General features: G+C 46.6%; 1 protein-coding gene across 1 annotated transcript in view; it reads left to right on the top strand.

The window, feature by feature from the left end:
* Nucleotides 1-20,118, top strand: part of MDGA2 (MAM domain containing glycosylphosphatidylinositol anchor 2) — a 232,614-nt gene that overhangs the window by 116,899 nt on the left and 95,597 nt on the right. The window contains exon 8 of the mRNA XM_026056066.1: nucleotides 8,156-8,449. Within this exon, the coding sequence (XP_025911851.1) occupies nucleotides 8,156-8,449 (294 nt within the window). The remainder of the gene's footprint in view (nucleotides 1-8,155; nucleotides 8,450-20,118) is intronic.

Below are 20,118 nucleotides of genomic sequence, written 5' to 3'. Positions count from 1 at the left end.
GAGGTAGGCAGAGTAATTCCTAAAGAACATATATTAGGCCATGCATCCTCCCTACCGTACGATGAGAGAGCTTCTTCTGTCTTAAACTTGTCAGCTATCTATTAAATAATGAATTAATTAAAAGTCCAGGCTGATGTATTAGAGCGTGTGGCCTTGATCTGTTTATGAAGTATGTGTCCTCTGGTCATCTTGTTCTTCCTTTGATGATACATGAAAGAGATCTTCGCTTTAGTTCTACATGTTTGTTAAAATCACAGTACTGTCTCTTTGCATAATGAAAAAATGCTTTCTGTGAGATAATTAGTGGACTAATTAAGATATTTGTAAACCTTAAGCATTGTCCAGAGTGATCGTTTACAGGCAGCCTTGAGAAATTGCAGGGTACTACAAGAAAATAGACAGACATTTCATTATGGCACTAAACTGACTATTTCTGCGAGCCATTATCTATGAGTTTATCTTTGAAAGGAATAGGTGAACAGAAGGGACAGATAAACACTGTATTTCTCTAAAAAGCTTTTCCTTTATAGTTCTGTTTTAGTACTTAATGTGCAGAGATTTTTCTTTTTAATTTTATCTCTGGGAGCCACTGTCCCTCACCGTAGCGCAGCTGACAACAGTTAGCCAAGCTATTTGGCTCCCTGCTCCGGTACGGAGAGGGCAAGTGTAATCCCTGGGCTTTCCTGGGCTTGGCAGCCCGCTCCCTCCCCAGCCCTTGGCTCCTCCTGGACATTCTACTTCTCTCCGAAACGCGGTCATTCGCTGCACATCGCCTTCAGCTCCGTTTTCTGGGAGCAGACGCCTTCTTTAGGGGCCGCGTGTTGCAGAAGCTCTTTATTCTCCCCCTGAGAGCAGAAGAGATCAGCTCGTCGTCGCACATGGCTCATGCAGCTCCTCAGCACGACTCCTGAGAGATCGCTGAAAACTAATTTGGCTAATTTGCTGCTGACTGTGTACGTTCTAGATTTAAAATTTGTGCCACTTCAGAATTTAACTACAGAGTGGGGTGGTGTTTTAAGGTGTTAGAAGTACGTTGAGCTAAGTACTAATTCAGAAATTGTTCTACTGTCTAAACAGATCTCTTGTGAAAACCTCACCATGAAATCTGTGATTGCTGTTCACGTCTTTACCTGCAATTAGAAGTGGTTTGTGCCCAAGAAAACTTTGGCCGTGGTGCTTTCTTTTCTCCTTCGCATACGTGCAGGACAGTGCCCAGGCAACTGTCCCAATGACAAAGAGAGCGTCCTTACAGGTCTCTTGATTTACACTCCATATGAATAACCAGATGGTTATTCATGGTTTTGAAAGGCTAAAGTAGAAATCTGCCATTTCTTGAAATCAGTTGCTTTTCTGGCTAGGTCAGCAGTTTCTCTTGGGGTCTTTTCCGTTCTCAGCTCTAGAGTGCCTTTCAGCATGTGCTTCCTCATTTTCCCAAACACTTCTTTTAAAAGAAACAGACTGGCTAAATAATCTTGCTCAAATATATTTTGTATAGGATCTTGGCTTCCTAGGAAAGTAGCTACCAGAGCTCAGTCTTCCTGGTTACCTCTGTCTTACAAAGCCCCTCCATCACATAAGGGCTATRAATCATGAACAGGGACTGAAACCCATCTATCAGGCAGGGGATGCTTAATTTTAGAGATGCAGATCTTCATATTCATAAATATTAGAGAGAGAAGATACCCAAATGACTTAATCTCTGTCTCCTTGCCAATATAGTGTTGATTCTTCAGTATTCATTGTCCAGGATGGTTTTAAATTCCTTGAACAATGTGGCTTCCAACACTGCTTCTGGGAAATTATCTCTGAGTAATCTCCAGTATGGATTATTTCTTGATATTGCAGCTCAAACATTCCTTTGCTTAACTTTTTCCTATAATTACTAGTTATTACATTAGTCCGTTCTAAGCACTCCGATCACTCTATTGAAATGGTTGTATCATCCATCCTCCTCTCAGCATACAGCTTCCCTGTCGCTGGTTAGATTGCACAGTCGTTGGCTCAGGGCCATCATGGTCTTCCTTTCTGCCTTTTTAAAGCACCCGATAAAACACAGAAATACCAGTAACTCCTACTTCATCTTTGCCAGCTGTAATCCCCAGTATTTTCCTGAAAAGATCTCCAGAATCCAGCTGTCCTTCTCCATACCTACCTTGACCTTTTGGTCACCATTTCCAAGGTCTCTTTGTCCATCTCACCCTGGTTGCCTTCTGCCTGTTTGAATGATTTCTAAGTCGCATGCGCAGAAATATCCAGGTCCATGCCATGATGGCGCATGCTTATGTGATGCCTGAAGTTCAGGTTAGAAGCAACATGCACCATGTTCTGCTCCCATTCGTGCCCTGCTCGCAGCGCTTCACAGGCCTCCTCAAACCTTGTCATGGCCTTCTCTGGTGAGAAGCAGAGTTCAATAGTCCACGCTGAGTTCGGCAGTAAGTGAAGTACTTTCAGTATTCAAACATCTTGTTTAAACCTAGCATGGGTGTTCCTYCACTGCGCACTGCATTGAAGACATATAAAGTATTCGTTAATGGAGATGCTTAATATACCTCTAGAAACAGAAGATAAGGAAGTGCAGTCTTTTCATGAACTAATCTGAAAAGGAAGGATAGAGTTAGGATTAAGGCATAAATCTGAGAGTCTGACCTGGTTTTGTTCTTGCTTCTGCTCTTATCCCTTGTAATCACAAGCAGGCTAATGGAGCTGTCTGAGCCTTCAAAACAGCGACAGTAACTCTGCCTTCTGAGGGTTTCACAAGGAAAAACTGGTGACTAGATCGTGTCTACCCAGAATATGCAGTGAATAAATGGGTTAGGCGTGTGCATTTTGGCCTTCCCCTTTTTCCTTTCCCCCTTTTTCATTTTTGAAAAAGTATTTCGGTTCAGTCCGTATTCTCCCGTGGATGCAGTGATGGCTGGATCGAGAGTCCTGTGTAATAACATTACAAGACTGSAGGTCTGTTAAGCCTGGTTTCCTGTCTCCAGCAGCAGACAGACGTGTCTGCTTAGGAAACGGCTTCAGAAGCAGGAGGAGCGGTCGGGGCTACCTTCTTGCCATCCGACCGTCTGCGAGTCAGGGACTGCTGGGCTTCTGGAGGCAGCGGTTGTCGCAGACCAGTTTATTTAAGAGCCACAGGTGGACATATATCAACGGTAGCCCCGCTATGTGCATGCCTCTGCCAATTCCGAATCGTAATAGTATGTATTTTTAAAGTAGAACCTACTTCTGAGTGTAACTGAGGTTTTGTTTTTCAAATGATAACCCCGTGCTTTAGGAAACAGATTTTGGTGCTAAGAGTATTAACTTTTTTTTTTTTTTTAAGCTGCTTGGTGCATGAATAAGCTAATGTTTGTTGTTTCGGATATAGGTTATGGCTAATTTATTATTCTGCACAAGCGCGAACAGGCTTGACCTTTATCTGCGGCAGGCTCCGTCGCCGGTGCTGCGGGAGACGTGCTGATGCCTCAGCCAGGACGGCGGAGTCCCTCCGAGGCTCTGCTGGTGCCACAGCAGCACCTGCCGGGAGCGCGAGGCTGGGACGGCTGCCAGCACCCTGCTCGCCCGGGTGCCAGCACCCCACTCGCACACCCCTGCTCGCGCACCCCTGCTCTCTGGGCCCTCCTCCGCAGCGAGCCCGGCCGCCCCGGCATTGCTCCGTGGCCCCAGCCTCTCCTCGTGTCTTGGGTCCTCATCAGGGAAGAAGAAGTTCGAATGGGTATTTTCTCAAATTCTGTAGCTCTCTCTCTCTCTCCCCCCCTTTTTTTTCTTTTCTTCTTCCAGTAACAAGGATATTAATAAATACAACAAGCCCTAATAATGCATAGGTTGGCTTGCAACATGACAGATAGTGGTTTTGTTGCAAAATGCCACAAGAAAAAATGAGTCAGGTTATTTTAAGGTATCTTTCCATCTCGGGTACTGATACGGCCTATCTTATCGTCCTGCCTGCAGACCTCATAGTCTGTGGTACTTATCTTGGCAGCGTGTAGTTTTTGTGGTGCTTCTATCTCTGTTTTTCAGAAAGGAAACGGAGTTATAGGGAGGGTAAGTGACTTGCTCGCAGTTGCACAGGACCGTAGTTGCGTGTATCTGTTTTTCAAAGCCCTATGTCTTTTCTCCCGAAGCTACGTATGACCATGGGAACCAGCACCCAGTCTTTCCGAGTTTCTTCCTTATACGAGTCACAGTTTGCTTTGAGTGCCCTAATTTCTGAATTTGACCTGCATCTTTGAGTGCCCTAATTTCTGAATTTGACCTGCATCTAACTCTGAGTTCCTGTTCCTAGCTTTGGTGGACTTGCAGTTAGAGCTCGTGTCTGGTGCCTTTCTACAACCCCGCAGTCCGGCTGTCTCAAGCTTTCCTGAGTCTCTGGTTACACAAATGCATCTCCGCCCTCCTTCCCCTATGTATAGTTCCACCTCTCATGGATGTGCTAAACTCACCCATTTACCCCTGCTAGACCACTGTGGCAAGCTTAGTGAAGGAATTTCTTAARCCAGAGAACTTTGTAGGTATCTGGAGAAAACTAACTGTCCTCACCTCAATTTATTTGTATTCTGTCCCTGTTTCAAGCGCTGGGGGTGCTTGTTTCCTCAAGTAAGAGTGTGATCTTGCAGCAAGTGGCACTTGTARCGTGTCACGCTGGCTCATGTCAGGGTCCTTTTGTGGAGCAGGTGAAGGGCTGGATAAATGCCTCATGGATGTATATTCCTTAAAGCACTTGTTCTCCTTTCCTCTGCCCTTTTTGTACACTCTAGCTGCAAGCGGCCTTACTGGACTTGCTTGTTGATTGATTTATGAGGCTGATCATGAAACATTTCTTTTGGCTTCAAGAAGCATGGCCAATAGAAGAGCTGCTCTGGAAGTATTGCAGGGGAGATGTGTTGTTTTGGGAAAAAGGTGGAATTTTGTCAAAAGTGAAAGTTCYTCCCCTCCCTCCCTYCCTCCWTTCACACCAAATGCAYGGCTTTTCTTGGGAAAGTCTCTCAGGACTAAGGCAGAACTGGCCAAAGCAGGTAAGAAATGATGCTTCTGGGCAGCTAATGGGTGTCTGACACAGGGTGCTTGGACCACATCACCAGCGATGACTGATGCCACTCTTACTGGCAGCTCCAACACCTGCACCTCCCTCTTACCCCTGAGGAACAGCTTCCACCAGTTTGGAAAGCCTTCCTCTCGGTCTTCCCTCTGCACGTCCTCTCCTCCGCTTCCAACTTCCTCTCCTTCTGGCAAAGGCAGCATATTGCAAGAGGGGTTCAACGATGCTGCTCCTGAGATCAAATCCTCCCTCTCCAGCTGCACGAAGTGCATCACTTTCTGCCAGCAGGACCCGGGGCCTGAGGTCTGTCCCGGCAGCATCTCTCCCAGCAGCCAGCACCTCAGAACACCTGTGCCTGGCTCCTCTGCTTTTAGAAACCAATTTCTAAAGGGCAGGTTGTGTCTGCATCGGGTGGAGCAGGAAGGTTTATCTCTAAAAAAGTGGCATGAAAAGTATGGAGATAGGCAGACACACACAAGCAGGCAACATGGACCGCAGCTCACCAAAGCATATATTCAGTATTCCTATTCCTGGCAGAGATAAAAAAAAATCTCATGAAAACCTGCTAGTAACTTCAAGCAAAGCAAAACCACTCTGTATGTATCGTATGGCCTGGGAATATCTCACTGCTCCTTCTCCTCCTGAGAGACGCTTGGAGYGTGAGGACCTTCTAGTGTGAGGTCCAAGTCAGAAAGCTCCAGGCCCCGTTTCTTTTGTCTCACCCCCCTCGCTGCCTTCGGCATCCTTTTCCTCCTGCGCTTATTCAGAGAGGCAGGTAGAGCTCTGTCCTGGCTCCTTCCCCCTCCTGCCTCCCGMGAGAGGGGCTCGGTGCAGAGGCCTGGACGTCGGCTCTCCAGCTCTGAAGGGGCATCTCCCTGCACCTCCCACAGGTCAAGCAAAGACACCATTTGCGTTTGGTGGTGGGGAGCCCTGCTGTTGTCCCTGCAGGCAGCTGCCTCCTTTCTGCCCAGTTTCCTTGTTCCCAGCCACATGCTGCGACTCTGCCTCGCTCCCCGGGATGGCTCCAGTTTGGTCTCCTGTAGCCTGATCCAGGTAGCAGGAGCTGTTGGTGTCCAGCCCTCTAGGTGTTGTGTGCCAGGGCTTGGGCAGAGCCACAGGGAAGCCAGAGTTGGACGTGGCATGGTTCCCCACCAGCCTGTTCCTGCARTGACCATCACACATCCTTCTGCAGTCTCCTTTGCTGCCTAGTACACCCCTCACTTCTCCTGTCTTCTACAGACAAGGAGGAGAGTTTATTCCCTTCCTTTCCTACGCGACAAGACTGCTGTTGTGTCTTTGCACCACCTTCCCTTGCGTAGGGTGGACGATCTTCTCCCACAGCCTGTCCTCGCTGGGTGCTTTCTGGCAGCTTTGCAGTTGTTCTCCCTGGAATCGATCCCAGTGAGCCACTTCTCCTTGCGCCGTCCTGTGCTCGGCACCTCCTTGGAGCRCACAAGCATGGGTGAAAAATAAAAGTGGATCTGGGGAATGTTTTGTTAGGTAGTCTTTTCTTTCTTTTTTTTTCTTTCTTTTTTTTTTTTTAACTACAAGAATATTTTTCCTTGACTCTCCTATATAAAAAAATATATACATATATATATTTCCACTAGTGTGCATCCCACCAGATTCAGCGGGAACTATTAAAACCTTCAAAACATCTAAAAAGAGCATTTTGATCAGATTTAAAATCCAATTCCTAATGGGTTTTTAAGGTCCATAGCCAAGTGGTAGATCCTGTGGGACAGCTGGAGCTCCCGGCTTCTCACAGACACAAGCCTGCAAACAGGCTTCAAGTGTTTTTCCTGTGGACATAAGTTACGGTGCAGGCTGTGTTGTCTCAGTCCTGGCGTTTAAGCAAAGTAGTCCAAGGTGGGGCAGTGCAGGAAGGTAATACCCCTAAAGCAGACTGTTTTTAAAACAGAACGGTGGCCCTCCAGGTGACTTAGGACAGAAGACCCATATTTTTCAGAAGGCACAATAGCAGATAGAGGGGAGGCASTGTTTAGCATGTGGCTGTATGTCTGTCCGTGTCAGCCTGACCTCCGTGTAGAGCTCAGACGTGTGTAGATCAGCCCGTTCCACGTCTGCACCCTCCGCGTTACAGCGAAGCAAGCGCTCGCGGAGCAAAGGCAGCGTTTGCGGCCTAGAGGTCACGAACAACTTCRGAGATGGTGCTTTCATTTGTGTCATGCTAAGGGAGAAGTAAAAAAAAAAGATTGGCCGTAAAACCAATATAGGTACGACGAGAAGGGAACAATAATYGAACATGGCAAAAATGTTCCCGTCGGGGCCGCGGAGCTTGCGGTGCTTTGCACTTGTCAGATGTTCTGGTCTGGTCAAGCCCCCTGCACGGGGACGAGTTCCTCTCCTCACTGCCTGGGGCTGGTGACGCAAAGAGTCAGCGGTGTCAGCGGGAAGGTCTCCTTCTTGCGAGGCRGCAGGAGGGACGGGGCACCGTGCGTGGTGACCGCCCCTGCGTGCACGATTGCAGGAGTTCCTGCTCAAAGGGGTCGTCCAGCTCTTGTTGGAAACAGTCGTTCACATGCTCCTTCCAGATTCAATCGCCTACGTTTCTAGAAAAAAAATACCGTTTTCATAGACCTCCTGTGATAGAAACACGGTAACTGCGCTTTGGTTTCAGTTTATGAATTTTGAGCTGATTTGTGAATCGGTGTAATTCTTCCTTGGTGCGCGGCTCTTGCGAGCTTGATAAAATTGACAGCCAGTCTGTTATAAAAAATGGACTTTAGTGCCAAATGCACATAAAAAGGAAAGGCATAACTTGTGGTGATAAAGCGCTAGCCGTGACCGGTGGTCAAATGAGCTGCTGTGCAACGGGGTACCACATCAGCCCTCCAAACACCCACAGGGAGGCAAGCGAGTTGCATAGCTGGGGCTATTAAATCTTATTTTAACCGCTTCGAGCAGCCGAGCGCTTTATCTGATAAATATAGTGGCGTTGCATAGTTTCCTGATACGTGTAATCCATGTGCGTTGCTCTACAGATGTAAATTATTTCTTGATATATAATTACGACTTAACCAGCAAGAAAGCCACCGGACGTTTCCTTAACACTAATCATTGAACTGTCTCTCTTTTCTCCTTCGCAATGGGAAGTGCCGCCCAATTTGACTGTTCCTCAGGAAAAGTCGCCGCTGGTCACCCGGGAGGGAGACACGATCGAGCTGCAGTGCCAGGTGACGGGGAAGCCCAAGCCCATCATCCTGTGGTCCCGAGCCGACAAGGAGGTGGCGATGCCGGATGGGGCGATGCAGACGGAGAGCTACGACGGGATCCTGAGGATAGTGAACGTGTCCAGGGAGATGACGGGAACGTACAGGTGCCAGACCAGCCAGTACAACGGTTTTAACGTGAAGCCCAGAGACGCTTTGGTGCAGCTCATTGTACAGTGTAAGTAGTCCCTGGTTTTCTTTCCATGTGATTTTGCTGAGAAAAAGCAGCTGATTTATTTCCCTCCTAAATACACAGTAGCAAGAGTCTTACGGTTGTTGCATTTTTGATGCTGTGTTGTTTGGCTCCCTGAATTCCCTGAATTCATGATTTTAATGTAAATATAGAAGTAAAAATGACGTAGGGGTCTCATTTATATTAAAAAAGTATGAGGCAATCGTTATTTTCGCAGTGCCTAGCTCTAAATTTTTAGACACAGGAACAAGTACACGAGGTAGGAGGACATACCTCTATAAATACGGATCCGATACTGATCTCATTTGTTGATACTGTGTAAACAAAATGAAAAAAACGAGAGCAAGTCCCGCTCCATCTTAGCTGAGCTGTATACAGATCTGCAAAGAGGTCCGTTCTGGTTCTGAATACGAACCGTCAACCTCAGGAGCGGGAAGGAAAAAATAAAGGAAACTCAATTATTTTGGAAGTGCTCAGCTGTTAGGATGGGAAAATGAAGTCTGGTTTGCTGTGGTTTTGGGGGGAGCGAGGAGCCATTCTTTGTTGCTGTGCAGCTGGGAAAGATGCTCACGAAGCAACTTGGATTTGCCCGTTAGAGTGTCGGTAGTTATTTTCACTTTTAAAAAAGTGACTTACGCAGCCTCATTTTATTGCGGTTTCAGATGCCCAATCAGCTTGTTGTGGGCAATTTGCTTTTTAAGCGTTCTGTGTTCAACCCAGCTGACCTCTTTGGAGGCCTCCAGGGATGAGATACTGCGATATACGCAGCTGTTATTAATAATCAGCTGGTTTGGCTTTTTCTGAGGTGCGTTGGATAACGAATTATTTATGCACTTGATTACGTGGTGCGGCAGCACTTTCATCAGAGCTGCTTACGGCCTGTTTCATTAGCAAAGATATGTGGTAATGCTCCGGCGCTGCTTTTTAGCAGTGCGTGCGTGTGTCGCGGGCGAGCAGTTGCACGCACTGACGACACCCCGAGGCTCCTGGACGTTCCCAAGCTCGCAGGAGAGCCTTGAGGTGAGCTGAAGCCTCTTGCGTGGTCATTTCCCAGAGCCGTCAGGGTTCATCCATGGTAGGTCTGGCTTCATCCCTCCCAGCTTCTAGGTGCTTCACGGACGTATGGAAATGAGGAGCAGAGATGTCCTTGGCTCCCTCGATAGAGATCCTGGCGGTGGGTTGGATCCTGCCCTCTGGAGGTGTCTCCTCCTCTGCTGATCATAGGAGGACTGCAGGGTGCCTAGGCTCCTAATGTGGACATACACCTGGGTAGGGAAAACTGGCTCTGGTACAAATGGGCTGGACCAGCCTGCACAAGAGCAGCACAAGTTCTCCCTTAACTCGGAGTTGTAGCAGCACTGCGGAGTCCTGTTTTTCTTTGCTGCAATAACTACAGAACGTAACTGTTGACAGAAGAATTTTCCCTCATGTCAGGATTGCTGGGGTCAGGGTTATTTTGACGATTCCTATTGCAGTTGTCATTGCTAGGACTACTTCTATGGTACACGGTTTCTCCCCTCCTATAACAAGCAGTCGTAATTACAGGTGTTTAATTTTAGCCACACAGGAAGGGTCATCTACACAAGGTAAATTTAAGGGGAAGGTAGCTAGTAAAAGCACGTAGAGGACGCAGAGGACAGCAGCGCAGCCACGCTGCAGGGTTTCGGTCACCACGGCTTAGCACGGGTGTGCACGGGGACCGGACGGGCGGTATTGATGTCTACCGCCGCCTTGCTGCGACGCTTCCTTGCCATTCATCGCAAGCATTAAAAACACAAGGAAAGACTACCAAATGCACTCCGTACGGTTGTAAATCGAAGAAGATCGGGTTGGGAAAGCTTTGTGTGACACTTGCCACCCTGTTGCTCTTTGGGCCGCTGGGTTCTTGCACCGCGGTGGCGCAGCAGCCGCGTGTCGTGCAGAAATCGTCTTTGTTTGAAGGCTGTAGGTCCTCGGAGAGCAACAGCGATGGGTGAGAAAGGTGATAACGCACAAGRCTGTCGGAGCGCTTGGGCTGAAGTTTGGCCTCTGTAGTGACTGCAGGCCACGACAATCTTGAGTGGCAGAGGGGAAAAACAAATAATAAACTCAGGAACAGCAGGTTCACCGAGTCCCCTGTAAGACTGTGAACAAGAACCGATATGGAAACAGTGCGGCAGTGGTTCTCGTGAGTAAGGAGGAAAGAAGAAAGTGGCTTCTTTTCCCTTTTCTGGCACTGATTTGCTGTGAGAACTGTCAGAGTCTTTTTTTGTTTTCCAGCCACTTGGATCTTCCATCTTAGCCGTTTAGTTTATATTGTCTTTTTGTCAGAATACGTAATCTTTCCCATATGTCGTGCAGAATCCAACATGATTGCCAATAGCGTCCTGGTTGTGGTTGCTTGTGATGATGCGTGGATGATGAAAACGTGGATGACGGAGCGTTCTTCAAGTAATTTGGCTCATGTACAAATATGCTTGCGGAAGGCGGTCTAGATAAAGTGAGAGCTCCACTAGGAATCCTCTGAAGGCAAGTCCACTCCAGCAGGTACAAGGAACAAGGACAAGCAGGCTGTCCTATTCCCACTGCCTCCCTTCTTCTCCCTCTTTGACAGATCGATTTTAAGATTTCTTGTCTTGTTTCTTGGGAGCATTCCAAACCCAGGCGAGCCCTGTTTCACACGTTTTCAGACAATAAAATAAATTTTAACCTTGCTTTTCCTTCTGAAGTCCTCAGAAGCTGGGAGATACTGGAAGCACAAGTGCTCAGAAGCACTCCTAACATTGCTCTATGTAATATCTGTGGCGTCCCCCATGCTTTGCCCTGGAAGGCTTAATTTCAAGTGCCTGGCAGTCACAGAAACTCTTCCATTTATCCAGTGAGCTCTGCATCATTTATTCCCGTCTCCTTTTCAGTGCTTTTAAACAGGTGATGTTATTTTCTTCACTTAGGTGGTAAATGTTTTGGAAATAGCCGAGTCTGGGGCTTGGAGGTTGTTAGGAGGTTGTGTAGACATCCCACAAACCCTTCTTGGTCTCTGAACCCGGTGGATTAACTCCTACTGCCTCCCACGGATATTGTTGGCTGAAAGCATCAGGTAGCTGGGAGGTGGATTGCTTGGATTGCTGTTATTTTACTGTAATATCGGAGGGAAAAGCTGTGGATGTATGTATAGATATTTTAAGCACTGCATTGTACGCAGCAGTTCATTTGTTCTGAAAGGGATCGGAGACATGACTCGAAAATGGTTATAATAAGCAGGAATATAATGGGTATTTACAGGAGCTTTTTCTTTAATCTGTCCTTGTTCAGATTTCTACTCGCTTTATTCAGACACTAGCAAGTGACAATTTGAAGATAAACGGACAAAGCAGGCAGGTATTATGTAACGCTTTGATTATTTTTCTTTCGGGAGAAGAGCATGTGCGCTCCCATCGACATCCGTGGTGTTTTGTGACTGGCATAGCATTTATTTAGTTGCTATAAAAATCACTTCTTTTGAGTAACTTTGTAATATTTACTTTAGATGCTTCTGCAAGTCATAAACAGGGGATAGATATTTAATGAAACACTTTGATTTATATAATAGCTCATTGATTTCACTTTTGATATGGTGCGTGGGTGGGCGAGCAGATGTTGYGTTAGCTGTGTGCAATCTCGTTTTGTAGGGTGTAGGAAGAATTTCTGCTTAGGGGAGGACTTTCCGTCTCGCCAGAGCGGCGTATTACCCCCCTCTGCTTCACGGCGCGAATCTTGCTGCGGAGCTAATGCCGTAGGTCCCATCCTTCCGTTCAAACTGACAAAAAATTGCTAAGGATAGAGGCAAAGACGAAGACGTTTTTGATTTGACCCACCCTTGGTTCACCTTGCTGGTTTTAACGCGCTGCTTTTCCTCTCCTCTCGCGTCCCCTGCCTTCCCTTTCCTCCCACGCTCGGCGGCATCGGGAGCCCAGATTGTGGATCCTCTCGGAGGTTGCCCATTTTCTGGGCTTTTTTGCGGTTTGGCCTTGAGCCACGGTCAAGACTTTCGATGTTGCCTATTTGCCGTCCAATTCTAAGGGTTGGGGGGATGCTGTGGTAACGCACGCCGTGAAATACCCGATTTGCTCGATAAGTCTCATATCCTTCAGGTCTTTGTCTTGTCTTCCCGGACTGTTTTCCCGCGGGTGTATCGGAGCAGCCGGGGCCGAGGGGCGCCGGGGAGCGGGCGTCCGCGCGGGGACGGCGCTCGCAGCCCTGCCGCCCTTCGCGCCTTTGGCCGCTCTCCCGCGCGCAAAGTTTGATCGATAGGAGGTAAAATAAATAAAGGGAAAAGGCTGCCGTTGGCGCGCAGGTTGGAACCCAGCGACAGCTTCAACGCCCCGCTCGCGCTCCGGCTCGACAGATAAAAACGCCGGCAGGTACAACATCATCGCAGGTTTGCGTCGTGTCCCTGAGCGAGCGGCGAGAGCCGCAAGGGCACAGCCGCTTCTCACGGCAGACATTGCCGCGTCCCGCGCTCGCGGTTTGTACGCCGGGATCTGACTCTGGTGCTCCGTAAAATATTGCTCATGATATAAGCTGCTTTCCAAATGCATTGGTCTCCAAGTCCTTGTAAAGCCTCTTAAAACTTCCGATAYATTTTGCGGCAACCTGGTTGGCGGAACAATCGACCGGATTGCGATACTTTGAATTTTCCTTTCAGGTTGAGTTCGAGCTTATGTATGTCTTTCTTATTCTGTAATAAATTATAAACAACTAATGAAATTTTACTGAACTGGAGCATTCTTTAGGGATTATGTTTGAAATAAAACAGAGCTAATTAGTAAGAAATATGAGGCTGAATTATGATCTCAGGTGCATCACTGCGAATCTGGAGTGCATCAGTGGGGCCTAAATTAGTTGTTCCGGTTTCACATCAGCATGAGAGAGTTCACAACTGGGTCCTCTCCGTTTGCATTCTGGACAATATTTGCAGCTGAAGATGGGAAAAAAATGTTCCTTTACGCTTTAGGCAGGCAATTTGGCAACTCAGACACGTTACCGTATCTATTCTGTGACTGCCTAAATATGTGCCTAATGAAATATTCTTGCATCAATATTATATATTATATTAATAATGAAATAAAAAGCTGCCGCAAAAGCAGAAAGGAATGAAGTGTTCTCCACCCATTGGAAACAGAACAAGAAATAATGAGCTTAAACCTCRTGGAGAGTTAGGAAAGACGTTATGAGAATCTTTATCGCAGGTAGGTTAGTTAATCACCGCGATAAATTGCCAGGAGACTTATGGAGTCAGAGTCCCTGGATTTTTTTGGAAACCGGATGGAGAAGGCGCTGCCAGGAGCGGGGATGCGCAGGACGGAGCAAACCCTCTGCTTCGGGGGCGTTTGCAGCGAGTTGCACCTCCCGAGAAGCGTGTTCGCAAGGGCTGCGACGCAGCTCGCTGCTTGGCAGGCGTTTTGCMCTGAAATGCGGCGGTTTTGCTGGTTGCGCCGGATGAGTTAACCACCGTTTCGTGAACTGGAATTAGGATTGCAAGCAAAAACTCTCAGAGAGTGCAAACCTTGGATTTTCAGGTCWGCTTATAAAATTTTAACTATGAAAATGCATTAAAAAAGGTGTTGTCAGAGAATCCCTGTAGGTGAGAAAAGTAACAGAACGGGGGAAATGTTGCCTTCCTTTTTAAATAACCMTTGAAGTCTAGTTTTTAAGCAGGTYGAAAYGATAAAGGAGATCAGTATCTTCCATTTYATATTCATATTATGTACCTGACATAATCACACAATTTTTTTTTCTGATGTTATGGTTGAAGATTTGGGCGGAAGAACCTGATTAATATTCAGGACAGCTGTTAAATAACCCAGTCCCTTCCCAGACTGTTTGCCTGATTACTTTCTGAACTCTTCCTTTGGAGGTTACTGGCTAATAGTTTTTCTCCGTACACAGCACTTGGKTTTTGATTTGGTTTTGATTTAGGCCGTTCGTAGTGGGAGAGAAGACAGGGTAAAAGAAGGGCAGAATGGAGCTATGCTTTGTTTACATTTCTGTGCCATTTTTCTTTTCTTTTTTGAGTATAGAAATTAATAAATGACCTTAGCAACATTAAAACTTTAAAATACGTGTTGCTCCCATTTGTCTTTATCACATCAGTTTGCTTTCGGCAGTTGCTTTCTCCATCCTGGTATGCGAATGCGTGTTGGAGAAACTCTGAACCACTCAGCTGCAATTTTTCCCCATATTTTCCAGTTTTTATTTTCTGATATGGCACAGATAGAGTTAACGGCCACATGCTGCCTGTGTGAGCTTTAAAGATTCAGCCTTGCCCGTGGCGATATATATTTAGGCAATCCCGACGGTGTTACCCACTGTCCTTGGATTTAACCTCTGGGTAGAGTTTCCAGATCTTTGGTTCCTAGATGGGGAATTTCCCATAATGCTCTCTCCGTGCTGCTACTTAAAACAACAGTTCAAAAAAATCTTCTCAAAAATCCTCAGAGAAAGATCCTTGTGAACAGTTTCAGCATGGTAAATAAACAATTATGACTTTGTATGTAATTTGTCTGAGCATAACAAGGGAGGAAAAATATATGGAAATAATTGATGGCTTGATCAGCAAAGCAAAATGCTAGGAGCTTTCTGACATTTAGCAAGGTCAAAAGCAATGTGTGTCTAGTGACCCGTAGAGATAATGAATATGCAAACATTGGCAACATGGAAAATTGTAAATGCGAATGAGACCATTTGAATTTTTTCTTGTTTAGTTTTAAAACTATGGTCACTGAGAGAACCTCCTGAGACGTATCTTTTTCTTGTTAGAAATTCCACAAGACAGCGCAGCAGCGAGCAGCTAGAACCTGAAGCTATACACTGATGTTATTGGAAAAAACTAAATTATTTATGCTGGTTGCTTTTTGACAATTGATCTATAGAAGATATTCTTATATGACATAGCTGTTTACACCAGTGTCTGAGGAACAAAACAACAAAAACCCTACAGAAAAAAAGTTGTGGGTTTGAGGGGGGGTTGTTTATTTTTTTGTTTTGTTTTTAAGAAATGAGAATGAGAAGAGAAATGGAAGTAGATGTAAATGTTGCGTATATGTATTTGAAGTATGTAGACTCAGAATAGGGTGTCTTTGAATGCTATACATCTGGATATATCAGGCTTTCCAAAAAGGATCTGAGTGATAGCATCGATAGTCTTGGGCGAATGGCACCTTTTAAGCCATTGGTATGCAGTATTTCRTTCATGTTTCCTTGCAGAAACATATTCTCCCTTAACCGTGGTCATTTTTTCGCACGTTAGCGCTGCCCAGGTSTTCTCAGCGAATGCCACGAAGCTGGGATAGCCCCGAAAGCTCAGGAGAGGCGTGAGCGGTCTGAAGCAACCACCGCTGATCTCCATTAAAACCCTTCGGCGGGTGGAAACGGTGGGTGGAAACGTGGTGGGGTTGTGGTTTGTTTTACGCTGCTGCGGAGGGAAGATTGGCCCCAGCTCCAGTACCTGGGAGCTCTCGTCCTMGATGTGACCAGGCAGGGCAGGATTCATCCAGTTTAACTTTAATCCTCTAAAAGTTAGGCAACTCGTCACTCTCCTGTAACTTGTCTCGCTCTGTTGTACGCCACGTGAGATGGGCCCCTTTCTATCATGTTTCACCCTACGTCTTTCATGCATCTGTTTCAAGATTGGATAAAGCATCTTTGGGTGATGCCTTCTGTAATATTTTGATGACTAACGTGAGGTGAGATGAATCCCACAGTGGGGTGGGAAMGGCTGTGGAAATTCAGGGGGAATAGGATGGAGCCAGCTTTGGGTAGGCTCCATGGGAGCGTGTCTGTAAATAAGGCTTTACGTAGGTTTTGAAGGTCTGGGCTGCCCAGGAGCACCCGGCTGCTGTCCGAGTCGCACACGGGGCTTGTTTGGTGTGAGGRTGAAGAGTTCAGAGGGTCCCACTGATGCTCCCTCCCACTTGGTGACAGTCCTAAAGGGCTACAGGACAGTGACAGTGACAGCTCACAGCTCCGGTTTATGGGGTACTGGTTTCATAGTGCCCATGAAGACACACCAAAGCTGGAGCTTCCTCCCTAATCCTGCAGTAGTAAGGAGAGTGGAGATCCTGGKTTTTTCCGCAAAGCAGAAGGGAGAAATGAGTCAATCCAAAGGCTGGGGATRTCCAGGGAGTGCTCCTGGGGATGCCAACTGAAATGCAAGTCCTGGGAAATAAAGTCTGGGGGCATATTCAATGGTTTGGGAAGACCAGAGCTCAGGACCAAGGGCAATAATCTGGATTTCAGACTTGAGTAAAGTCCGCATCATGGACACCTTAATTAGTGTTTGCAAACGTGGGCCAGCACGCACGGCTCGCAGAGAAGCGAGCACCTTGCAAGCACCCGAAGCTGAGCCCGGGTAGAGACAGTGAAGTCCAGCCAGACCGTTCGAAGCAGGAGGGCTTGCTCTGCAGCAGGAGACAGGAACCAAGGGGCGGACGTGCGCAGGAGCGAGGGAGATCCAAGGTGTCTGTGCTAGGGCCTGTGGCATTCAGCGAAATCCCCCAAAACGATCATGAGAAGGATCATTATGCCTCGTGAGAAGCGATTAAACACTGTGATGGTGATGCACGTGCAACCTCTGCCTCGGGAGCCTTCACTCCACGGGCTGGGGGACGCTGGGCAGGTCTCAGGGACCCGGCGCTCGCTGCTCGTCTTATTTTTCCATTCTTCCCTAAATGTTTGCTGCTGACCAGCAACGGAGGAGAAAAGCAACCCAAGGGCATTTCTGCTTTAATCTCGCCTCAGGCTTTATCCCGGCTTTGCATTCGGAGCTCCGTGCCCTCGCCCCCCCCCCCCGGTACTTTCTTAATAATTTAAGATACTCTGCGGTAGTGTTCTTGTTTTCGCTGTAAAAAGTGTACACAACGTTCAGGCCCAAATGTGTGCTTTGGCCAGTGCCATTTCATAAGAAAGTTAAACCGACTAATGGAAAGGTAAATCAGAACAATTAGGGCGGCCATTTAGCTAATTTTTTGCTTTCAGTAGTTTTAACTGAGGAAGATATTAAGTCAATATATTTACCTTTTTCGTCCCATACTACTGAGAGGACTTTTTCCCATAATTAAAAAATACACATTTTTAACTAACGCTATGATTACAAAATGAAGTATTGAAAAGTTAGGATTACGTGGATTGACGTGCACATGTAACTGATTTTGTCTGCGAATGGTGGCGTGTTGCAGTGCGGTTTTTTGTTACATAATCATTTATTTTGTTCCGTAAATGATCACAGTCTGGAATTGTCTGAGTGTTTGGCTTTGTGACCGCAGCAGCCTTGCAAAGTAGAGTTTTAAGGGTAATATACATATCTAAAGAAAGGTTAGCACTCTCTGTGCATGCCCTCATGGCAGGTGTGTATATATATATATATATATATATATATATTTAATTCAGACATTTTGTCCATTGCTGCTGATCTGAAGTTTTGCAAATCATTTTGCCTGCTGTCAGCGGGCCCATTCTTCCCACTCATCAGCGGGACTGAGATTAGGTCTTGATCGTGCCAGTCCGTAATCAGCCTTTCCGATGGCGCGAGTGCAACGGATGCTGCATTCATTAGCACGACGCCCGCAGTACGGTGAAAGCCCAGAGGACCGGGGCAGCGGTGCTCCCGCGGAGGGCTCCCGCGGCCGGCTCGCTTCCCGCAGCTGTGAATCCCAGATTTTTTCACAGCGATTTGGTGCTCACGCTGTTGCACACTAGCCGCACCGGTGGGTGGCTGCACAACCATGAGGACCTCTGCACCCAGCTCGAGGCCGGCAACCTCTCGCTGCTCCCCTCATCCGTGCGGGATTTGCGCCATCAGGTTCCCGTTTCCTTGCCGGCTGCTGAAAGCGTTAGTAAGCTGGGCAAGTCCCTTCCGTGGAGAAAGTCAATAATASAATATTCCCAGTCACGGGATTTCTCATGCTCTGCTTCGTCTAGTCAGAAGCCTTCTGCATAGCAAAAGGGAAATTTCACACTTTTCATTTATCACTAGGTTGGTAAATAAGAAGTCTGGAGAGTAAACAAAGAGGAGACTTATCCTACCTTTTTTTAGAAGAATTTCTATTTCTAGGTGGACCGGGCCCTTGAAAACGTATCCTAATCACTCACAACTGGTACRTATTTTCTCACTTTTCCAGGGTACTTTGTAGCTGTACTGCTCATTGATATGTTTTCTTATCAATAAAGCCATTTTTATCCTCTCCTCTTTTAATCTATTGTTTCCCTGAAGGCATAGCAGCTTGTTCAGATTTATTTTATCATTCATATTTATTATTTGCACAGCTTCTCCTTTTTACTCTGTTTGTAGCAACTCATAAAATATATCTATCCTCATTTCCTTGTTTTCAGCAAGAAGGACTTCCCCGTGGAGGAGCAGAGGCAAGAGCAAGGCCTGCTCTTACTTGGAATGAGATGACAGAGGACTGAACTCTGAAACTAGGGACAGTTGTTTCTCCTCTTGGAGGTCCTGATTAGCACCGGAAAGGTCAACAGATGCAGTTTCTTTTATAATATGCTTTGTAATGATAATTATGATGWGTTTAGGCTTACAGAGCAAAATCATGCCGAGCACTTTCATCTGTGAAGAAGCCTTTTATTTATTGAATGATCTCATTAGATGCGTTTTCCCTGTATTGTCTCTGGTGCCCTCAACACATGCCATTGTATTTTGAGAGCCACAGAGGGAAAACACATGCATCGTATATGTCATCACTATTGAAATCTTTTCGGATGGAATGAAAAGGCAGATTATTAGTTTTTGTCATCTTTTCTGAGCTAAGTTCTATAACTCTGAATACAGAAAACCAAACATTTCGCTCTGTTGGAAGGAGTCAACTGTGTAAGATAATATTAGGGAAAGGGATATTCTCTGCAGCGTGTATGTACATGGGTTTTTCTGACAATAGCAGGATGTCATTGGCTCTCGTGCCCTGGTGAGAAGGTGCTCCATCCTAAACCAGCCCCACCTGGTTCCTGAGAGGGGGTTGCCAAAACCAGTCAAGTTCTTCAGCGTCTGAGACCTCACAGGCTCCACGTGCCGTCTGTTCCATCTCTAGCCTCCAGTTCTCTCTAATTCACACCTCTTTTGTTATAGTTTAAGCCCATTAGTCTTTGTCCAGTCTGCAGTGGACATGGAGAGTGTTTTATCCTCTTTCAGTTGCTTCTTACATAGCATGTTCTCATGTCTACCTTCAGGCTTCTCTAAACTCAGTGGACCCATCTCCTACAGATTTTCTTCATATGCTGTGCTTTCTAGATGTGATTCCTGTTACTATTTTCACTTTCTCTTAAGTTAGTCTGCATCTTTCTTGAAGTGCAGCTCCCAAGCCTGGACACAGCTATGTCTCTTCCTGTCTACTGTTTCCATGTTTAAATTAGGAAAGATGGGGGAAGGGGAGAGTTATAGAGACAGTGTAGCCAGCAAAACACGACTTAAGTTGGGATGCCTCCAGTGAGTGCATGCAAGATGGGGAAGTGCATACGGGACATGGCTATGGAGGATCCTCTTGCAYCCCTCCTGGGAAACCKGCATGCTCGATCACCTCTCTGAAATGCCTGTACACCAATGCACGCAGCTTGGGGAACAAACAGGAAGAACTAGAGATGTGTGTGCGGTCGCAGGGCCATGATCTCATTGCCATTACAGAGACATGGTG

This window comes from Apteryx rowi, unplaced genomic scaffold, assembly GCF_003343035.1.
Source record: "Apteryx rowi isolate R43461 unplaced genomic scaffold, aptRow1 scaffold_13, whole genome shotgun sequence".
In the NCBI taxonomy this organism is placed as follows: Eukaryota; Metazoa; Chordata; class Aves; order Apterygiformes; family Apterygidae; genus Apteryx; species Apteryx rowi.
The sequence above is the reverse complement of the archived record's forward strand: the minus strand, read 5'-3'. Positions and strand labels throughout refer to the sequence as shown.